The 14418-nt window shown below is 40.0% G+C and overlaps 1 protein-coding gene across 3 annotated transcripts in view; it reads left to right on the top strand.

Moving 5' to 3' along the window:
* PRKDC (protein kinase, DNA-activated, catalytic subunit) overlaps nt 1-14418 on the top strand; it is a 189722-nt gene that overhangs the window by 24137 nt on the left and 151167 nt on the right. For all 3 annotated transcript variants that reach the window (XR_003999119.1, XM_030553055.1, XM_030553054.1), the window contains exons 15-23: nt 3191-3328; nt 3829-3978; nt 4433-4548; nt 5473-5632; nt 6902-6988; nt 8917-9036; nt 9475-9634; nt 10538-10644; nt 12438-12528. Coding sequence is in view for 2 of the 3 variants with exons in the window: in XM_030553055.1 (XP_030408915.1) it covers nt 3191-3328; nt 3829-3978; nt 4433-4548; nt 5473-5632; nt 6902-6988; nt 8917-9036; nt 9475-9634; nt 10538-10644; nt 12438-12528 (1129 nt within the window). In the remaining variant the exon portion in view is untranslated. The remainder of the gene's footprint in view (nt 1-3190; nt 3329-3828; nt 3979-4432; nt 4549-5472; nt 5633-6901; nt 6989-8916; nt 9037-9474; nt 9635-10537; nt 10645-12437; nt 12529-14418) is intronic.

The raw sequence follows: 14418 nt of genomic DNA, 5'->3' as shown, positions 1-14418 counted from the left end.
TGAATGCATCATACCTCCCTAGAGTACAGAATGAGTTGGCGAACTATCTCAACAGGTTGTTCCGCGGCCACGAGTGGTCCCTTCACCCGGATGTGGCGAACTCAATCTTCCATCAGTGAGGCTTTCCCCAGATAGACCTGTTCGCCACATGACGCAACAGGAAGTGCCAGCAGTTTTCTCTTCCTGAATTACAGTCCAGGTTCCATTGCGGATGTGTTCCTCCTCCAGTGGGGAGGCTGTCTCCTATACGCGTTTTCGCCCATTCCACTCTTTCACAAGGTACTTCTCACGATTCAGAGGGAACGAACTTCAGTGATATTGATAGCTCCAGCCTGGCCCTGCCAGCACTGGTACACATCACTCCTAGAAATGTCCGTGAAAGCTTCAGTCATCTTATTGCTCTTCCCGGACTTACTAACTCAGGATCACGGCTGTCTTCAACACCCGAACATCAAGTCGCTGCACCTCACGGCTTGGAAGCTCTATGGCTGAACTCGATGGAGCTTTTTTGCTCGAGCCCAGTTAGACAAGTTGTCCTTGGCAGTAGGAAGCCTTCCACCAGGGCTACCCACCTTGCCAAGTGGAAGAGATTTTCAGTCTGGTCAGTGCAGCACTGTTCATCCCCGACACTTGCCTCCGTGCCAGTTACATTGGACTGTCTCCTCCATCTCAAGCAGCGGGGGCTGTCCATGTTGTCAGTAAGGGTTCGTTTGGCCGCCATCTCTGCCTTTCACCCAGGAGCAGAGGGCTGATCGGTCTTTGCCAACCCTATGGTTACTAGCTTCCTTTAAGGTTTCAACATACTATACCTGCAGGTCTGACAGCTGGTTCTAGCTTGAGACCTCAGTCTGGTCCTTTCCAGACTCAAGGGTCCACCCTTTGAACCTTTGACGACACGCTCCTTGCTCTCTCTCATATAAAGTAGCATTTCTGGTAGCAATAACCTCATCCAGAAGAGTGTCTGAGCTCAAGACCCCTGACATCAGAGCCCCCTTATACTGTATCCTGTAAGGAGAAAGTTCAGCTCAGACCCCACCTGGCTTTCTTCCCAAAGGTTTCTTCTGTTTCACATCAACTAGGACATCTTTCTCCCAGTATTCCATCCTAAGCCTCACTTGAGCATCAGGGAGCAAAGGCTTCACTCACTGGATATCCGCAGAGCGCTAGCCTTCTACATTGGGAGAACAAAGTCATTCAGAAAGTCGGTCCAGTTATTTGTGGCAGTTGCGGACAGGGTGAAAGGTCTTCCTGTCTCCTCTCAGCGAATATTGTCATGGATCACGTCCTGCATCCGTGAGTGCTACAACCTGTCGAAGGGCTCTGGCCTCTTCAATGGCATTCCTGGCGCAGATTCTCACCCAGGAAATCTGCAGAGCAGCATACACACTTTCATCATGTGCTGTGTGATCACCCAGCATGCCAGAGATGATGCGGCCTTTGAAAGAGCAGTGCTCTAATCAGTTGATGACTCTGACCCCACCTCCTGAACTTGGCCTTGTGAGTCACTTGATTGGAATGGTCATGAACAAGCACTCGAAGAAAAAACTTACTCATCTTCTCGTAACCGTTGTTCTTTGAGATGTGTTGGCCATGTCCATTCCAATAACCACCCTCCTACCCCTTTGTCAGGGTAGCTGTCAAGAAGGAACTTAGAGGGCGGCAGGTCAGCAGGGCTCTGTATTAAGTGCCATGAAGGCGTGACTCCAGAGGGCACCCAGGCCAACCCGATGGGAGGCTGCTACGGGAAAATTTTTCTGTCTACCATGCACATGCACGAATGGACATGGACAACAGATTTTTAAGAACAACAGTTAGGAGAAGGTGAGTAACTGGTTTTTTTTTTTTTCATATAATAGCAAGAAAAGGTGCCTTGCACCTCTTAAACTCTTTGTTGCTTAGATTGGTCATCTCAAACTAGATTGTAACTAATCAGTGAGACTTCAATCCATGTTAGTAAACATCATAGAAACTCCAAAGGATAAATCTAACTGAGCATGTAACAAGGCCAGCCACTTTTCAGGCAATCCTTTATGACTTGGGTGGCTCTATAGCGCCCTGCCTCAGTTTTCCCTTCCGCTACATCACCCTTAAAGTCCGCGCAATCTAAATATTCAATGCATTCCCCTTCGGGAGTCTCATTTATTAAAACCTGCACAGTATGTTGCAAACTCAAACTACAGAGAGCTTGTCTATACGAACATTTAGTTGGTGCCAAGCTGTTGCATACTCACCTGCTGTGTACTAACTGTCTGCTTCTGTTTCAAAATGAGATGTAGATTAAAGTGCTCTAGGGCACTTTCAGTGTGTGGCAGTAGGGTCTACACAGAGAGATAGGCAGTGGAAGGCTAATGTAAGGTAGATTTGCACCCCAGCTTGTGAAGAACTAAGTGTTTGTGTAGACAAGGCCAGAGTCTTTGCCCTAGTCCCAAGCTTGGCACAGGCCCTCCTCCCTAGAGTCTGTCTTCCCTTCAGAGTTGTTATACTCTCCTCCCTCCTTGTGTCAGGAGCTCCCTGGGTTGTAATCAAATAGAGCCTTTTTTACTTCCTGCAGCACACTCCTACAGCTAGTCTCTCAGGCCAGCTGCAGCTTCCCAGGCTTCTGTCATGCCTGGCACTTCTAGTCTGGGCCTAGCAGGAGTGTTTATGGTCCCACTTGAGCTCCCTTCTCCAGGGACTTACCCCAGGAGTCTGTACTTTCCTTCCTTCTCCTTCTCCTATCACATGACCTCATGATCTCACTCATTGTTACCCACCTGGAGAGGTGAGCTGATCTTCTCATAGGTGAGGCTGAGGCCCCATTTCCTCTTAAAGAGGTGGGCTTGCCACCCTGTGATAGAACACTTGCCTTGTGAAGGAATTTTAAAATGTAACAGTTAATCTCTTACACTGCATTGAATCAGAATCTCTCTAAACTAACAAATTACCTGAAGAAAAAATGAAATGGAGGTCCAGCACATACACTGGAGAATTTTATAAGCTGCTAGTTGTACTGTGTCTCCAGCATGGTAAAACCAGGAAGTTGTCTGTTTCAGTCGTCTGATCTAAAAGTTACTTATCTTAGCCTCTGTTGAGACTTCTTCTCTTTCTAAGGGAAATATGTAGCTAAGTCTGTTGTAGATAGTTTCACATGCAATGTATTGTACAGTTATTTAAAAATAATAACGTATTGATTTATTGCACTGCCCTGTAGGAGATTTTTGGGAAAGACGTTTCTAAATCGGAAGAGCCCACAGCAGCTGGAGAGGTCAGAACTGGGAAATGGAAAGTACCTACATATAAGGACTATCTGGATCTTTTTAGAAGCCTATTGAACTGTGACACAATGAAGGTAAAAACTTAATGCCGAGACCCAACAAGGAAAAAGTTGAACTCCTTGATTTTTTTGTTACATTTATTCAATTAATCCAAGATTATTGTTTGAGTAAAGTTTATTGCTCTTGAAAGCAAGTAACTAACATCGCTGGCTAACACCTGGCCTCGTACAGCCATATATTGTGTAGACTGCCTTGCTTGGTTCTGCTAAAGAATCCTCATCCTATCTTGTTCTTATCCCAGCTATGCCAACCCTAGATTTCTTCCAGGCAGGCAGCCAATCATGCTGCAGTATAGTGGTTTAATTTATATGGACTCTGTATGTGGGCTGAGAGTGCGATGGTTACATTAATTTAACAAATATGAATTTGGCTTCCTGGGGTGAAAGGCTTCTATACTATCCCACTGCACCACAATCCCCCCAAATTTTACAAGTTTAAAAATAAAGGAGAATATAAATTTCAGAAGAGCTCTTACCATTGTTTTGAAGTTACTCTCTTTTTTTTCCCCACAAAGGAGTCCGTTTTGGCAGATGAAACCTTTCTGATTGCAAATTCACCGCTGCTTTCTCTGAACCGTTTGTTGTATGATGAACTTATAAAATCGATATTGAAGATTATTGAGAAGTTGGACTTGACAGTTCAGAAACTGAATGTTAGCGAACAGGTGAGGCCTGATATTTTGCAATAACTATCGTGATGAAAACCCCAAATCCCAGTCTTTTTTGCTTTTCTTTCCATACAATGTAGCCCATGAGGTCTCCTTGAGTTAAAATTCATAATAGTCAAAATGTATTACATTTTATTTCTGGAAGCTATTTCCAAACTGCCATGATGGTTGTCTTCAAGACAGACAAAATTCCCTCTTTAGCATCTTGAGATCTCATTATTTTTGTTTTTCTTAGAGTGAGTATTTTCAGTTATTACAAATCCAATGAATTACGTGTGTCTGTTTTTAAAAAGACAGATTAACATGTAGCAAACTAGTGGGCATATTCTTTTTCATGCCCTGTGGCTGACTGATAACAGTGGGTAAGTGTTGTCCCAATCTGTAATGCCCTCTCTATTGAAGCACATATTACCCTTTTTTTTTTCTCTCTTCCCTTCCCCCTCCCTCCCAGGATGAAAATGAAGCTGACAGTGCTTTGGTTGTTCCTACTTCTGATCCAGCTTCAAACCTTCGGCCAACTAAGCCTAAAGATTTTGTAGCATTCGTTAACCTAGTAGAATTCTGCAGGTACTGCATGTTCTATCATTTGAGAATTACAGAGTAGGTGCTGAGATAGTAAGATGCTATAGAAATGTTAACCATTAGTAATAAGTGTGATTATTTACTGGTTTCTAGCCATATTTGAAGTCTGTTTAAAGTGCACAATGTCCAGAACACAAGTTGGAAGCCAGTAAGCACATTTTGAACTTTTAGGTAGTGGGTGAAAATATCAGTACACTGAAAATGTATAGAAGATTTGCAGCAAATTCCAGGATACACGATGCCCTTAAAATTGAGGTGAGGAATTAACTGTATGACTGCTGCACTTTAGTGCTTTGTCATCCATATATTCTAAGTGCTTAGCTTCCAATTCTTAAATTTCAGAAATTTATAGTTCAATATTAGAGGTTTGTGTCACCATTCTAGTACTCTTATAAGATGCTTGATAAGTTAGTCATTCACCTTCATTTTATTCAGACATGCTTGCCTATAATACCTGCAGCGTGTGTTAAAAATAACATCTATAATTACGCTAGTTATTGTAGGATATAATAATTGAGGACTTTCAGCTCTCATGCTTAAAGTCATAAGATCTCCTCCTTTAAAATATACTACACTATTTTTACTATGAAGGCCCCAAACTCTACAATATTGTAACCTGTAAGAGTTTAGGATCATTATTGTGGAAATATTGTAGTATATTCTTTATAAGGGTGATCACTGGATGGAGTCAGGAAGAAATTCTTTGTGCCCTGTTTAATGTTGTATAATTAGGGGCAGTCTGGGAATTTTACTCCTTCCTCTTTAGTATCCTGTAACTGATTTATTTTCAAGACGGATAGTTGGTCTGTTACATTATAGCAGTTCTCATGTTTTTCACTTTCAAGCGGGTGTAAGAAAAACTCATTTCAGTTTATTTGTTTGAATGTTCCCTATGCATTTATTTTACAGAGAAATTCTGCTAGAGAAGCATGTTGAATTTTTTGAACCATGGATGTATTCCTTTGGTTATGAGCTTATTATACAGTCAACACGGTTACCTCTTATTAGTGGATTCTACAAAATGCTCTCTGTTGCGATGAAAATTGCCAAGAAAATAAAGTATTTTGAGGTGAGCATTCTCACTTGCGGCATTTAATGTTGTCTTTTAATGACTATGTAAGTTAAGATGTACTTGTACACAACTGAAAATATTTAGTAGTTATTGTTCCTTATTTTACTTAACAAATTTTCAGTGCAAATTATGCCTTTTTGCCAAAAAAAAAACCAAAAAACCCAAAACCTATTGGAAAGCTGAAATTAGGCTGAAAACTCAGCTTTTTAAAATATATCATCCATACAGGATTCCTTTCTGCTGGATCTTCGCTTCTTAGTGTGAGATTAATAGAACTCACCTAGCACTTAAGGGTATTTGATGTTTAAGGTGACTGGCCAGATTCTCAACTGATGTAAATTGACATAGATCCATTGGCTTCAAGGGAAGGAGGCTGATTTATACAAACTAGGAAGATGATCCAATAAATTCAGAGAAGTAGAATTACCAAGTAAATAAGTTACTCTTTCATTCTCTGAGTTTGTATGCTGTTGTGGGAGGAGGATTCATGTGTAAGGAAGCTTGTGGGTGAAGGAGGTCCTTCAATTCAATGTATATCCTTAGAGCTGTGAGAGAGGGAAAATCACAGATCTTGAACCACCTTCATAGAGAAGCTGTCCTTCTGCACTGCATGCCTTCTCCCACCAAAAATGGGAACATAGTTCATACAAAGAGCCTGGCTGTGCCTGCCTCTCCAAAAGCTGTAGAAGGAAAGAACCAGTTTTTCACAAAAGTTCAAACTAAGAAGGTTGCCACTGATTTCCACAGAAATTGTGTAGACATTTATGCAGGTTAGCGTGAGGGGATTATGCTATAGTGAGCTGCCTTCTTTTCCTACCCTACTCCCTTTCTAGCCACATCTTTATAAACCTGCAAAGCCATATGTGTACGCCAGTCATGGAGAGAATCTTGCTTCTGTTTTCTTTGGTCAGGAGTGATGGGCGGGGAGAGGAAGTGATGCTGCTGCTTAAACTCCTCCATCCACATGCATATTGATCACTTTGGCTAGTAAGTGCTTCTGTACCTCAAAGCAGAGAGGATTACTTAGCCTTCAGTCCTTTTTGGTAGTATGTAATTGTGACTTTTACTGAGAAAAGAGAGTGAACATATATTTTAAGCTTTCACTTTAGCAGATCTGTTAGTATTCAGGCAGTAACATATTCTTATCCTGCAGCTTTTTGTTTTGAGCCTGACTTGTGGAACAAGTCTTGATGTCTGTCAGTACCTTTTGTGTATTTTTTTTTTTTATTATTATTCATAGCACTGATGATAGTTTCTATTTGTCAGGGTGTAAGTCCAAAGAGTTACCAAAAATGCCCTGATGACCCTGAGAAGAGCTCTTGCTTTGCACTATATGCAAAATTTGGAAAAGAGGTAAACCATTTTCCTTGTTAGGCTTCTATTACTGTATCACTATAAACTGTGTTATTTCCAGTACAGAATTTTTAATGGTAGTATCTTTTTTATTTTTGTCTCCATCATAACACAGCATTATCCAAGCATTTTGGGTTGTAAGAGATAGTTACTTTAAATAAATACAACCATGAGCAGTGTCTTTCCTTGCCTGTTTGCTTTGCTGCTTTTCTGAGGTTTGGTTTCATTCACGTAGAAACAAACAATAAGATCAAATTCAGCTCAAACCTTCTCTTGACTTGGCTGCTCAGCCAACACCCTAAATCTCTTATATATGAGTGGAGAAATAAACCACCTGCCTGAGTAAGTCACCAAAAACACCTTAAAAGTCTCAAGTAGGATCAGCACCTGCCTCCAGACTGGTATGTTTCCGACCGAACAAGGTCATTCCAGTAAGTTGAAGTAATTGTGTCAGATAACCCAATAGTGCAGTACAATATGATTTCTTTCTTTAAAGTTCCAAAATGACTGGAAGTGATTCTGACTTGGGAGAAAGATATTTACATCCCTTACTCAACTTAAAAAATGTAAAGTTGTTTTATTAAACAAATATAACTATTATCATGCCTTTTAGTCCATCTCCCATAGTAAATTACTAGTGCCAAGAATGAACTTCAGGGAAGGAAATGCTGCGTAGTATAAAATAAATATCAATGCACATCTTCCATTGTTAATGAAAATAATTAATTCAAGGGGAACAATTGTCATTTCTCTTTTTAAACATGAATGGCAAATTCTACCATACTGCAGTGGAATCATCTCGACAAATCAAAGTACAAGGATGTTTTGCAGTTCCTGAGCTACAACTGCACAGTTACTTAAGTTGTGCATTATATATATTCCATGATAATGAGTTATTCTCTATGTGGCATTCAGATCCTATACCTGGATTTATTGTTTGAGTTTATAGAATGGACCGGTCACAAACGCTATTTAAAAATGCTTATTACAAAACAAATGTAAGTTGACATAATGTCAGTTAAAACATACTCTGGTGTTCAAAAATTGACTCAGTCCACCAGCTGAGAGAAAACTATGTGAATGTGTAGGCTTTGTAGTATGCTTACGTATACAGCAAGTTAGGCTTTGTTGGACCAATGGAGAAAGCAGATTCCATAATTAAAATGTAATCTTTGGTCCTAGAGTTTTTTGTTCAGAAAACAAGTTTAACAATATTAAGAGTAAGCACTGTCCTTGAACTCATCTCCTGACTACAGTCAGTTTAAGTTAAGCAGCAGACAAATCATCCAATTACAGTTTTCAGAGTAGCAGCCGTGTTAGTCTGTACCAGCAAAAAGAACAGGAGTACTTGTGACACCTTAGAGACTAACAAATTTGAGTATAAGCTTTCGTGGACTACAGCCCACTTCATCGGATGCATAGAATGGAACATACAGTAAGAAGATATTTATACATACAGAGAATGACATGCAGTCATAGTATTGATATGACATCATGATTATGACTTTTTGTAATATGGGATAAGAGTGAAATATTTAAAAAGAAAAACACTTAAACATGTGATGTCAGTACAGCCCCTCATTAGAACTAGATTCTCAATTTACTCTTTGAATTGAAATCATACGAAAACCATGAAACCTCACAAAACCCTCTGTTCCAGTGGGGTTTAAAGGTTTTGGTTGCTTCTACAGTACCTAAAATACCAACTCTTAAGTACAACTTTTACTCTCAAAATATTTTCTAAGCTGCTGTTAATTTCTGTTATCCTACCCTTTATGTTCTAATCAGTAAACAAGATTTCTGTGTCCTGTGAATTATATAGCAACATATAGTGATTCAGCCAACATTTTCAAGATCCTTTAAAGTTTTATTTACCAACTAAACAAATGATCTGCTCAATTATTGTTTGTTACATTTCTGAATTTTAGGTAACAGCAAAAATGAAACAGTACAAAGATGAGTTGTTAGCATCATGTCTGACCTTTGTACTCTCCTTACCACATGACATCATCATGCTTGATATCAAAGCATACATTCCTGCATTGCAGGTGGGTCAGTGTGATGTACGGTTAACATTCTTTGTTGGCTTTTGTTTTTAAAATCGGTCTTGCAAAATTTTTTAATTGTATATGTTTTTTTGTTGTTTTTTTTTGTACAAATAGGTAAGAAATCTTTCACTTTTGCACTAGCATCACCATTGATAAAAGGGTCAATGAGCCAACTTTTTTTGAGGGCTGGTAAATTTGTATGGCTACTACGTGATGTTTGCAGCTCCATCTGAAGATCCTAATCATGCAAAGGCATTCTAATGTTGTAATGTAGTAAAATAAATGTTTGGTATATTAGCATGTCAGCTTGTAGGGAGCTAAAGATATAAAAGGAAATTATAATTTATTGTGTTATAATTTACTCATAAAGCTATTTTTTCTTTAAATCTTAGTATTGATTCCCAAAATATTTAATAGCTTTGTTGGCTTAATATGTAGAATGCTTTTAAGCTGGGCCTCAGCTATACCCCAATGGCTGATGCGGGGCTGGATGCCCTGGAAGACTGGTCAGCTCGCATTCCCAAACATATAATGCAGCCTTACTACAAGGATGTCCTGCCTCTCTTTGATGGCTATTTGAAAACCACTGGATTGGCAGGTATGTAGTAGAAAACATTAATAGTGTAGAAATACAGAGTTGGGGACATTTGCAAGCTTTAATATATTCAAGTATAACTAATAATAAAAAATTCAATAGAGCCTGAGGATGCAGATGTAGGATACTTGCAGCTTATTGTAGAAACTCTTGCATGTGGAATATTAAGAGATTCATCTACAACCAAGAATTATGCTTTTTTTTTTATCTGAGAGATATTAGTGACTGCTGCAAGTAGAATCCCAACAATAGCAAATGGTATCAATTTATATGTGCCATCCTTCAGATTGTTTTCAGCAGTTGCTAACAGGACAATAACTACTGTATTACCCCTAGTATATTGTGGTAAGTTTTGTGATGTTAGTGGGAGTTCTATGCACCCGTGAGTGGTTCGTAACCCCAGTTGTCTGGTCTTCAGTTCCAGCTATAATAACTGGCTTTTTCAGTGCTCATAGCCCAAGTAAAAGGCCCATATCGGATGGTGATATTTTACCTGTACCGACACCCCAATTAGCCGTTGTGTAAATAATAATTTCTGAAAAATTAGCAGAACCTCTTCATGGCCAGTCTTGTGCCACCCTGTAAATTGCTTGGTGGGGAGAAGGGGGGGATTTCTGTTGCAGAGAATGGCTATTGCCCTTCTCTCTGCACCTCACAAATTCTGTTTTCAGCTCACCCACGCTCCCAATTCTTGATGACAATAGTCCCACTGTGTCCTTTCTGGTGTTAAGTTTCCTTTGAGTCAGCTTAAAGTTGTTTCTGTAACATGAAGAGTTTTTCCATGTCTGAGATCTGAAAAGGAAACTTAATTTTTGCAAAATCACTTTTAAGAGAATAAATTCAGTAGAATTTGAGGGTGGGTGAGTATAGTATGTGGGCATTAATAAGCTGCTTTTTGTTGATCAGATGAATCCCAGAATAATTGGGAAGTGAGGAAGCTTTCTCGTGCAGCCCAGAAAGGGTTTAACAAAGTTGTGATACAGCGTCTGAAAAAAGCAAAGACCCTTTCATTGGTAAATAAATCCTTCCCTTTCTCTGTTGAAACTGACATTAAAATTTCTGTTCTGCTCAGCTTTCAAAACCAAAGAGTATTATATTATACCTTTTCAGAAGTAGATGTGAAAATACACTGTATATATCTTAATCAGAATGCATTATTATTTACTTGCAGTTAGTGCATATAACCATGAATTCTCTCATTTTTCTTAGCGACATTTCATGCACTTTTTTTCTTGTGTATAATATGAGGCCTGACTGAAATATTGAATAAACTGATGTTTTTGAGATGCCTTCCAAAATCAGATGCTGCACATATAGGCTTGTGAATAGGGCCCTTAATTGTGGAAATCATTTCTTACCACAGAATTGGGCTCAAGAATTTAAGCATTTATTTTTTAAAATATGTTTCTGGCCCACATGATTGCAGAGTAAATCTTGGGTACAAATTGATGCAGAGATGTCTTCATGAATCTGTGGACAACCAGAAACAGTGGCACTGAGAGATGAACTGTCCCACTCATCTCAATGAGATATTAACTCTGAAACATAAACTTGATAAACTGTGACATATTGAAAACGTGCAGCAATATGAAATAATTGGAGTTGAATGTGACATGAGTAATGCAGGGGTTAGTTAATTGATTGTGGTGCTTAACTTTATGTATTTCAGTAAAATAATAAAAAAAGGCCTACAGAATAACAATGTATCTATAACTACTTCAGAATTTCCAGAACATCCACCAGACTACTGATGATTTACATCCAGTTTGCTGCAGAGTACCAGAGGCCTTGCTCATAAGAAGTATCTGATATTTTCCTGACTGGTACTCAAGCCACACTAAAATCAGAATCTGGCTTTACAGTGGTTCTGAATGGTACTTTGTGGATATTTATTTTGTATCCTATCCAAAGCTTAATTGAAACTCATGAAAGTCAGGCATATCACTCATCCAACCCAGGGGCTTCTCTCTCACTTTAGAAAACACTGGCATAATTTAATTTATGTATAACTTAATTAGTGCAACTTAATGTATAAACTACCTGGAAGGAGATGGTTTTAAGCATGTGAACAATAGCTAATCCTAGTTCTGTATGCAGTGTTGTAACCGTGTCAGTCCCAGGGTATTAGAGAGACAAGGTGTGTGAGGTAATATGTTTTATTATTCTCTGTGTTGCTCGAAAGCTGGTCACTCACCAACAGAAGTTGGTCCAATAAAAGATATTCCCTCATCCGCGTTGTCTTTCTATTTGTGCAGATCGTGTGAAATCCAGCAGTTTATGAACAAAGCCAGTTAGTTTATACATTAAATGAATTTACGTCATTGTTGGCTGTTGGGTGGGTACTCAGCACTTCTGAAAATCAAGCATATGCCTAAATATGGATTTAGGAGCCTAACTTTAAGCCCCTATTTGAAAAAACAACAACTTTTTTTTGTGAAATTTCTGCACCCAACAATGTATTCTGTAGGCATGTGATATTCCTGTGCAGAATGGAGGTATGTGTCACAAAATTATTTTACCCTTTCTGCAGAAATTGCCACTAAAGTGTCACAAAATACAGTGACTGTTTTGATGCTTTCAGAATAAATCTAACAGGGAGAGGAACTGCATATAGAGCCAAAAAAAAATAAAATAAAATGTTTTGCAGTGCATCTCTGTGTCTTACTGAGTCAAGAATTCCCCTTCCCCGCTCAACTGTTTTAACTTTAAGATTCTAATCCTGTATCCACTTATATTTGTAAAGTTATACACATGCGTGAGTTGCCCCACTGTCTTCACTTTTCTAATGATATCCTGAATTATCCAGGAAGATCATCTATCCTTGGAAGCTGTAAGAACTAGAGTGGTACGACTTCTTGGAAATTTGGGAGGGCAGATCAATCGAAATTTACTTACAGGTGAGTGTCCAAAAATATTAAACACTTTTATGCTTTCTCTCATTTACAACTGACTTTAAGTGGAGATTCATAAATGTTATCCTTTTATGAAATAAGGTGACCTTACCAAATAACAACTCTTTTAGTAGGCTGGTTCCATTTTGTTAAGCTTTTCAGTTCACAAGAACAAAGCAAAACCTACTGTGGAACAATAAGTGAGGTGCAGTTCCCAGCTTGAGTAGACATACATGCATGATCTCTGCTCAAACTAGCATGCTAAAAATAGAAGTGTGATTGCGGCAGTACAGGTGGTGGCTTGGGCTAGCCACCCGAGTATGTATCTAGGGCCTCAGTCAGGGTTGTACTTCTGGCTAGCTTGAGCCACCATGGCCATGTTGGTATTTTTAATACATTAGCTTGACCAGAGCTAGTGCATTTATGTCTATCTGAGCTGGAAATTATACCTCAGCTTGCAGTGTAGACAGAGGCTACTAACAGGGAGTTTCGCAAGGGAGTTCAGAAGGGGATTGGGAAGGGAGCGGGGGTCCTTTGCTGGTTCTATCTGTTTCCCTTTATTCCCCTTAAAACCTATAAGCCAAACTACATTTCAAAACTTCTTGCTTTAAACAACCCTTATTAACTAGGAGACAATGCTGGCTGAAGCCCAGCTGCAGAGTGGGGGCTATTCAGTTTATTGCACTGAGTGCAGCATGTATGATCACCTGCCCTGTCGGTGGGTGGTATATGTGTGCATTTGGTGCAAGGAGCTCCTGGCCCTCAGAGACCACATTACGGACTTTGGAAGCCAGGGTGGTGGAACTGGAGGAGCTAAGAGAGGCAGAGAGGTATGTTGAGGCTTTCCGGGACACTGTAGAATTGTCCCACCGCGGGACAGACAGCCGCTGCACTGTTGAGGAGGAAGAAAGGCCCAGGGAAATAGAGCAGTCAAGGGGAGCAGAGGGAAACCTTCCCATAGTTGGGGCCCTCCCAGATGGTGCTGGGGTTGCCTCTCGCATTGAGGCTACCTCTCTGGGGGAGGGAACTCCAGTTGCTAGGAAAAGGCAGGTGTTAATAATGGAAGATTTGATCATTAGAAACGTAGATAGCTAGGTTTGTGATAACCGGGAGAACCGTATGGTGACTTGCCTGCCTGGGGCGAAGGTTGCGGATCTCTCAAGGCATCTAGACAGACTTATGTGTAGTGCTGGGGAGGAGCCTGTGATCGTGGTACATGTAGGTACCAATGATATAGGGAAGGGTAGGAAAGAGGTCCTGGAGGCCAAATTTAGGTTTCTAGGGAAGAGACTGAAATCCAGGACCTCTATGGTGGCATTCTCAGAAATGCTTCCAGTTCCATGCGCAGGGCCAGGTAGGCAGGCAGAGCTTCAGCATCTCAATGCATGGATGAGACGATGGTGTAGAGAGGAGGGGTTTACGTTCATTAGGAACTGGGGAAACTTTTGGGATAGGGGAGCTTAAACAGGAGAGAGAGGCTCCACCTAAACCAAAGTTGAACCAGACTGCTGGCACTAAACATTAAAGAGGTTGTAGAGCAGTATTTAAACTAGAAGATGGGGGAAAGCCGACTGCTGCAGAGGAGCATGTGGATCGGACAGAGACTTCTCTTAGGGGAGAGTCTAATGATAGAGAATCTCCAGGTTATAGTCAGGAGTAGAGGATGGAAGAGGATAATGTAAGGGCCAGATCAGATGATAAACATTCATATAAAAAAGATTCTGACTCATAAAAAAAGGGCAGACAAATAAATAGGGACAAGTTTTTAAAGTGCTTGTACACAAATGCTAGAAGTCTAAATAATACGATGGGTGAACTAGAGTGCCTCGTAGTAAAGGTGGATATTGATATAATAGGCATCACAGAAACCTGGTGGACTGAGAGCAATCAATGGGG

Source organism: Gopherus evgoodei, chromosome 2 (assembly GCF_007399415.2).
Source record: "Gopherus evgoodei ecotype Sinaloan lineage chromosome 2, rGopEvg1_v1.p, whole genome shotgun sequence".
Taxonomy (NCBI): domain Eukaryota; kingdom Metazoa; phylum Chordata; order Testudines; family Testudinidae; genus Gopherus; species Gopherus evgoodei.
Note: the sequence above shows the minus strand (reverse complement) of the source record. Positions and strands in the feature narration are given on the sequence as shown.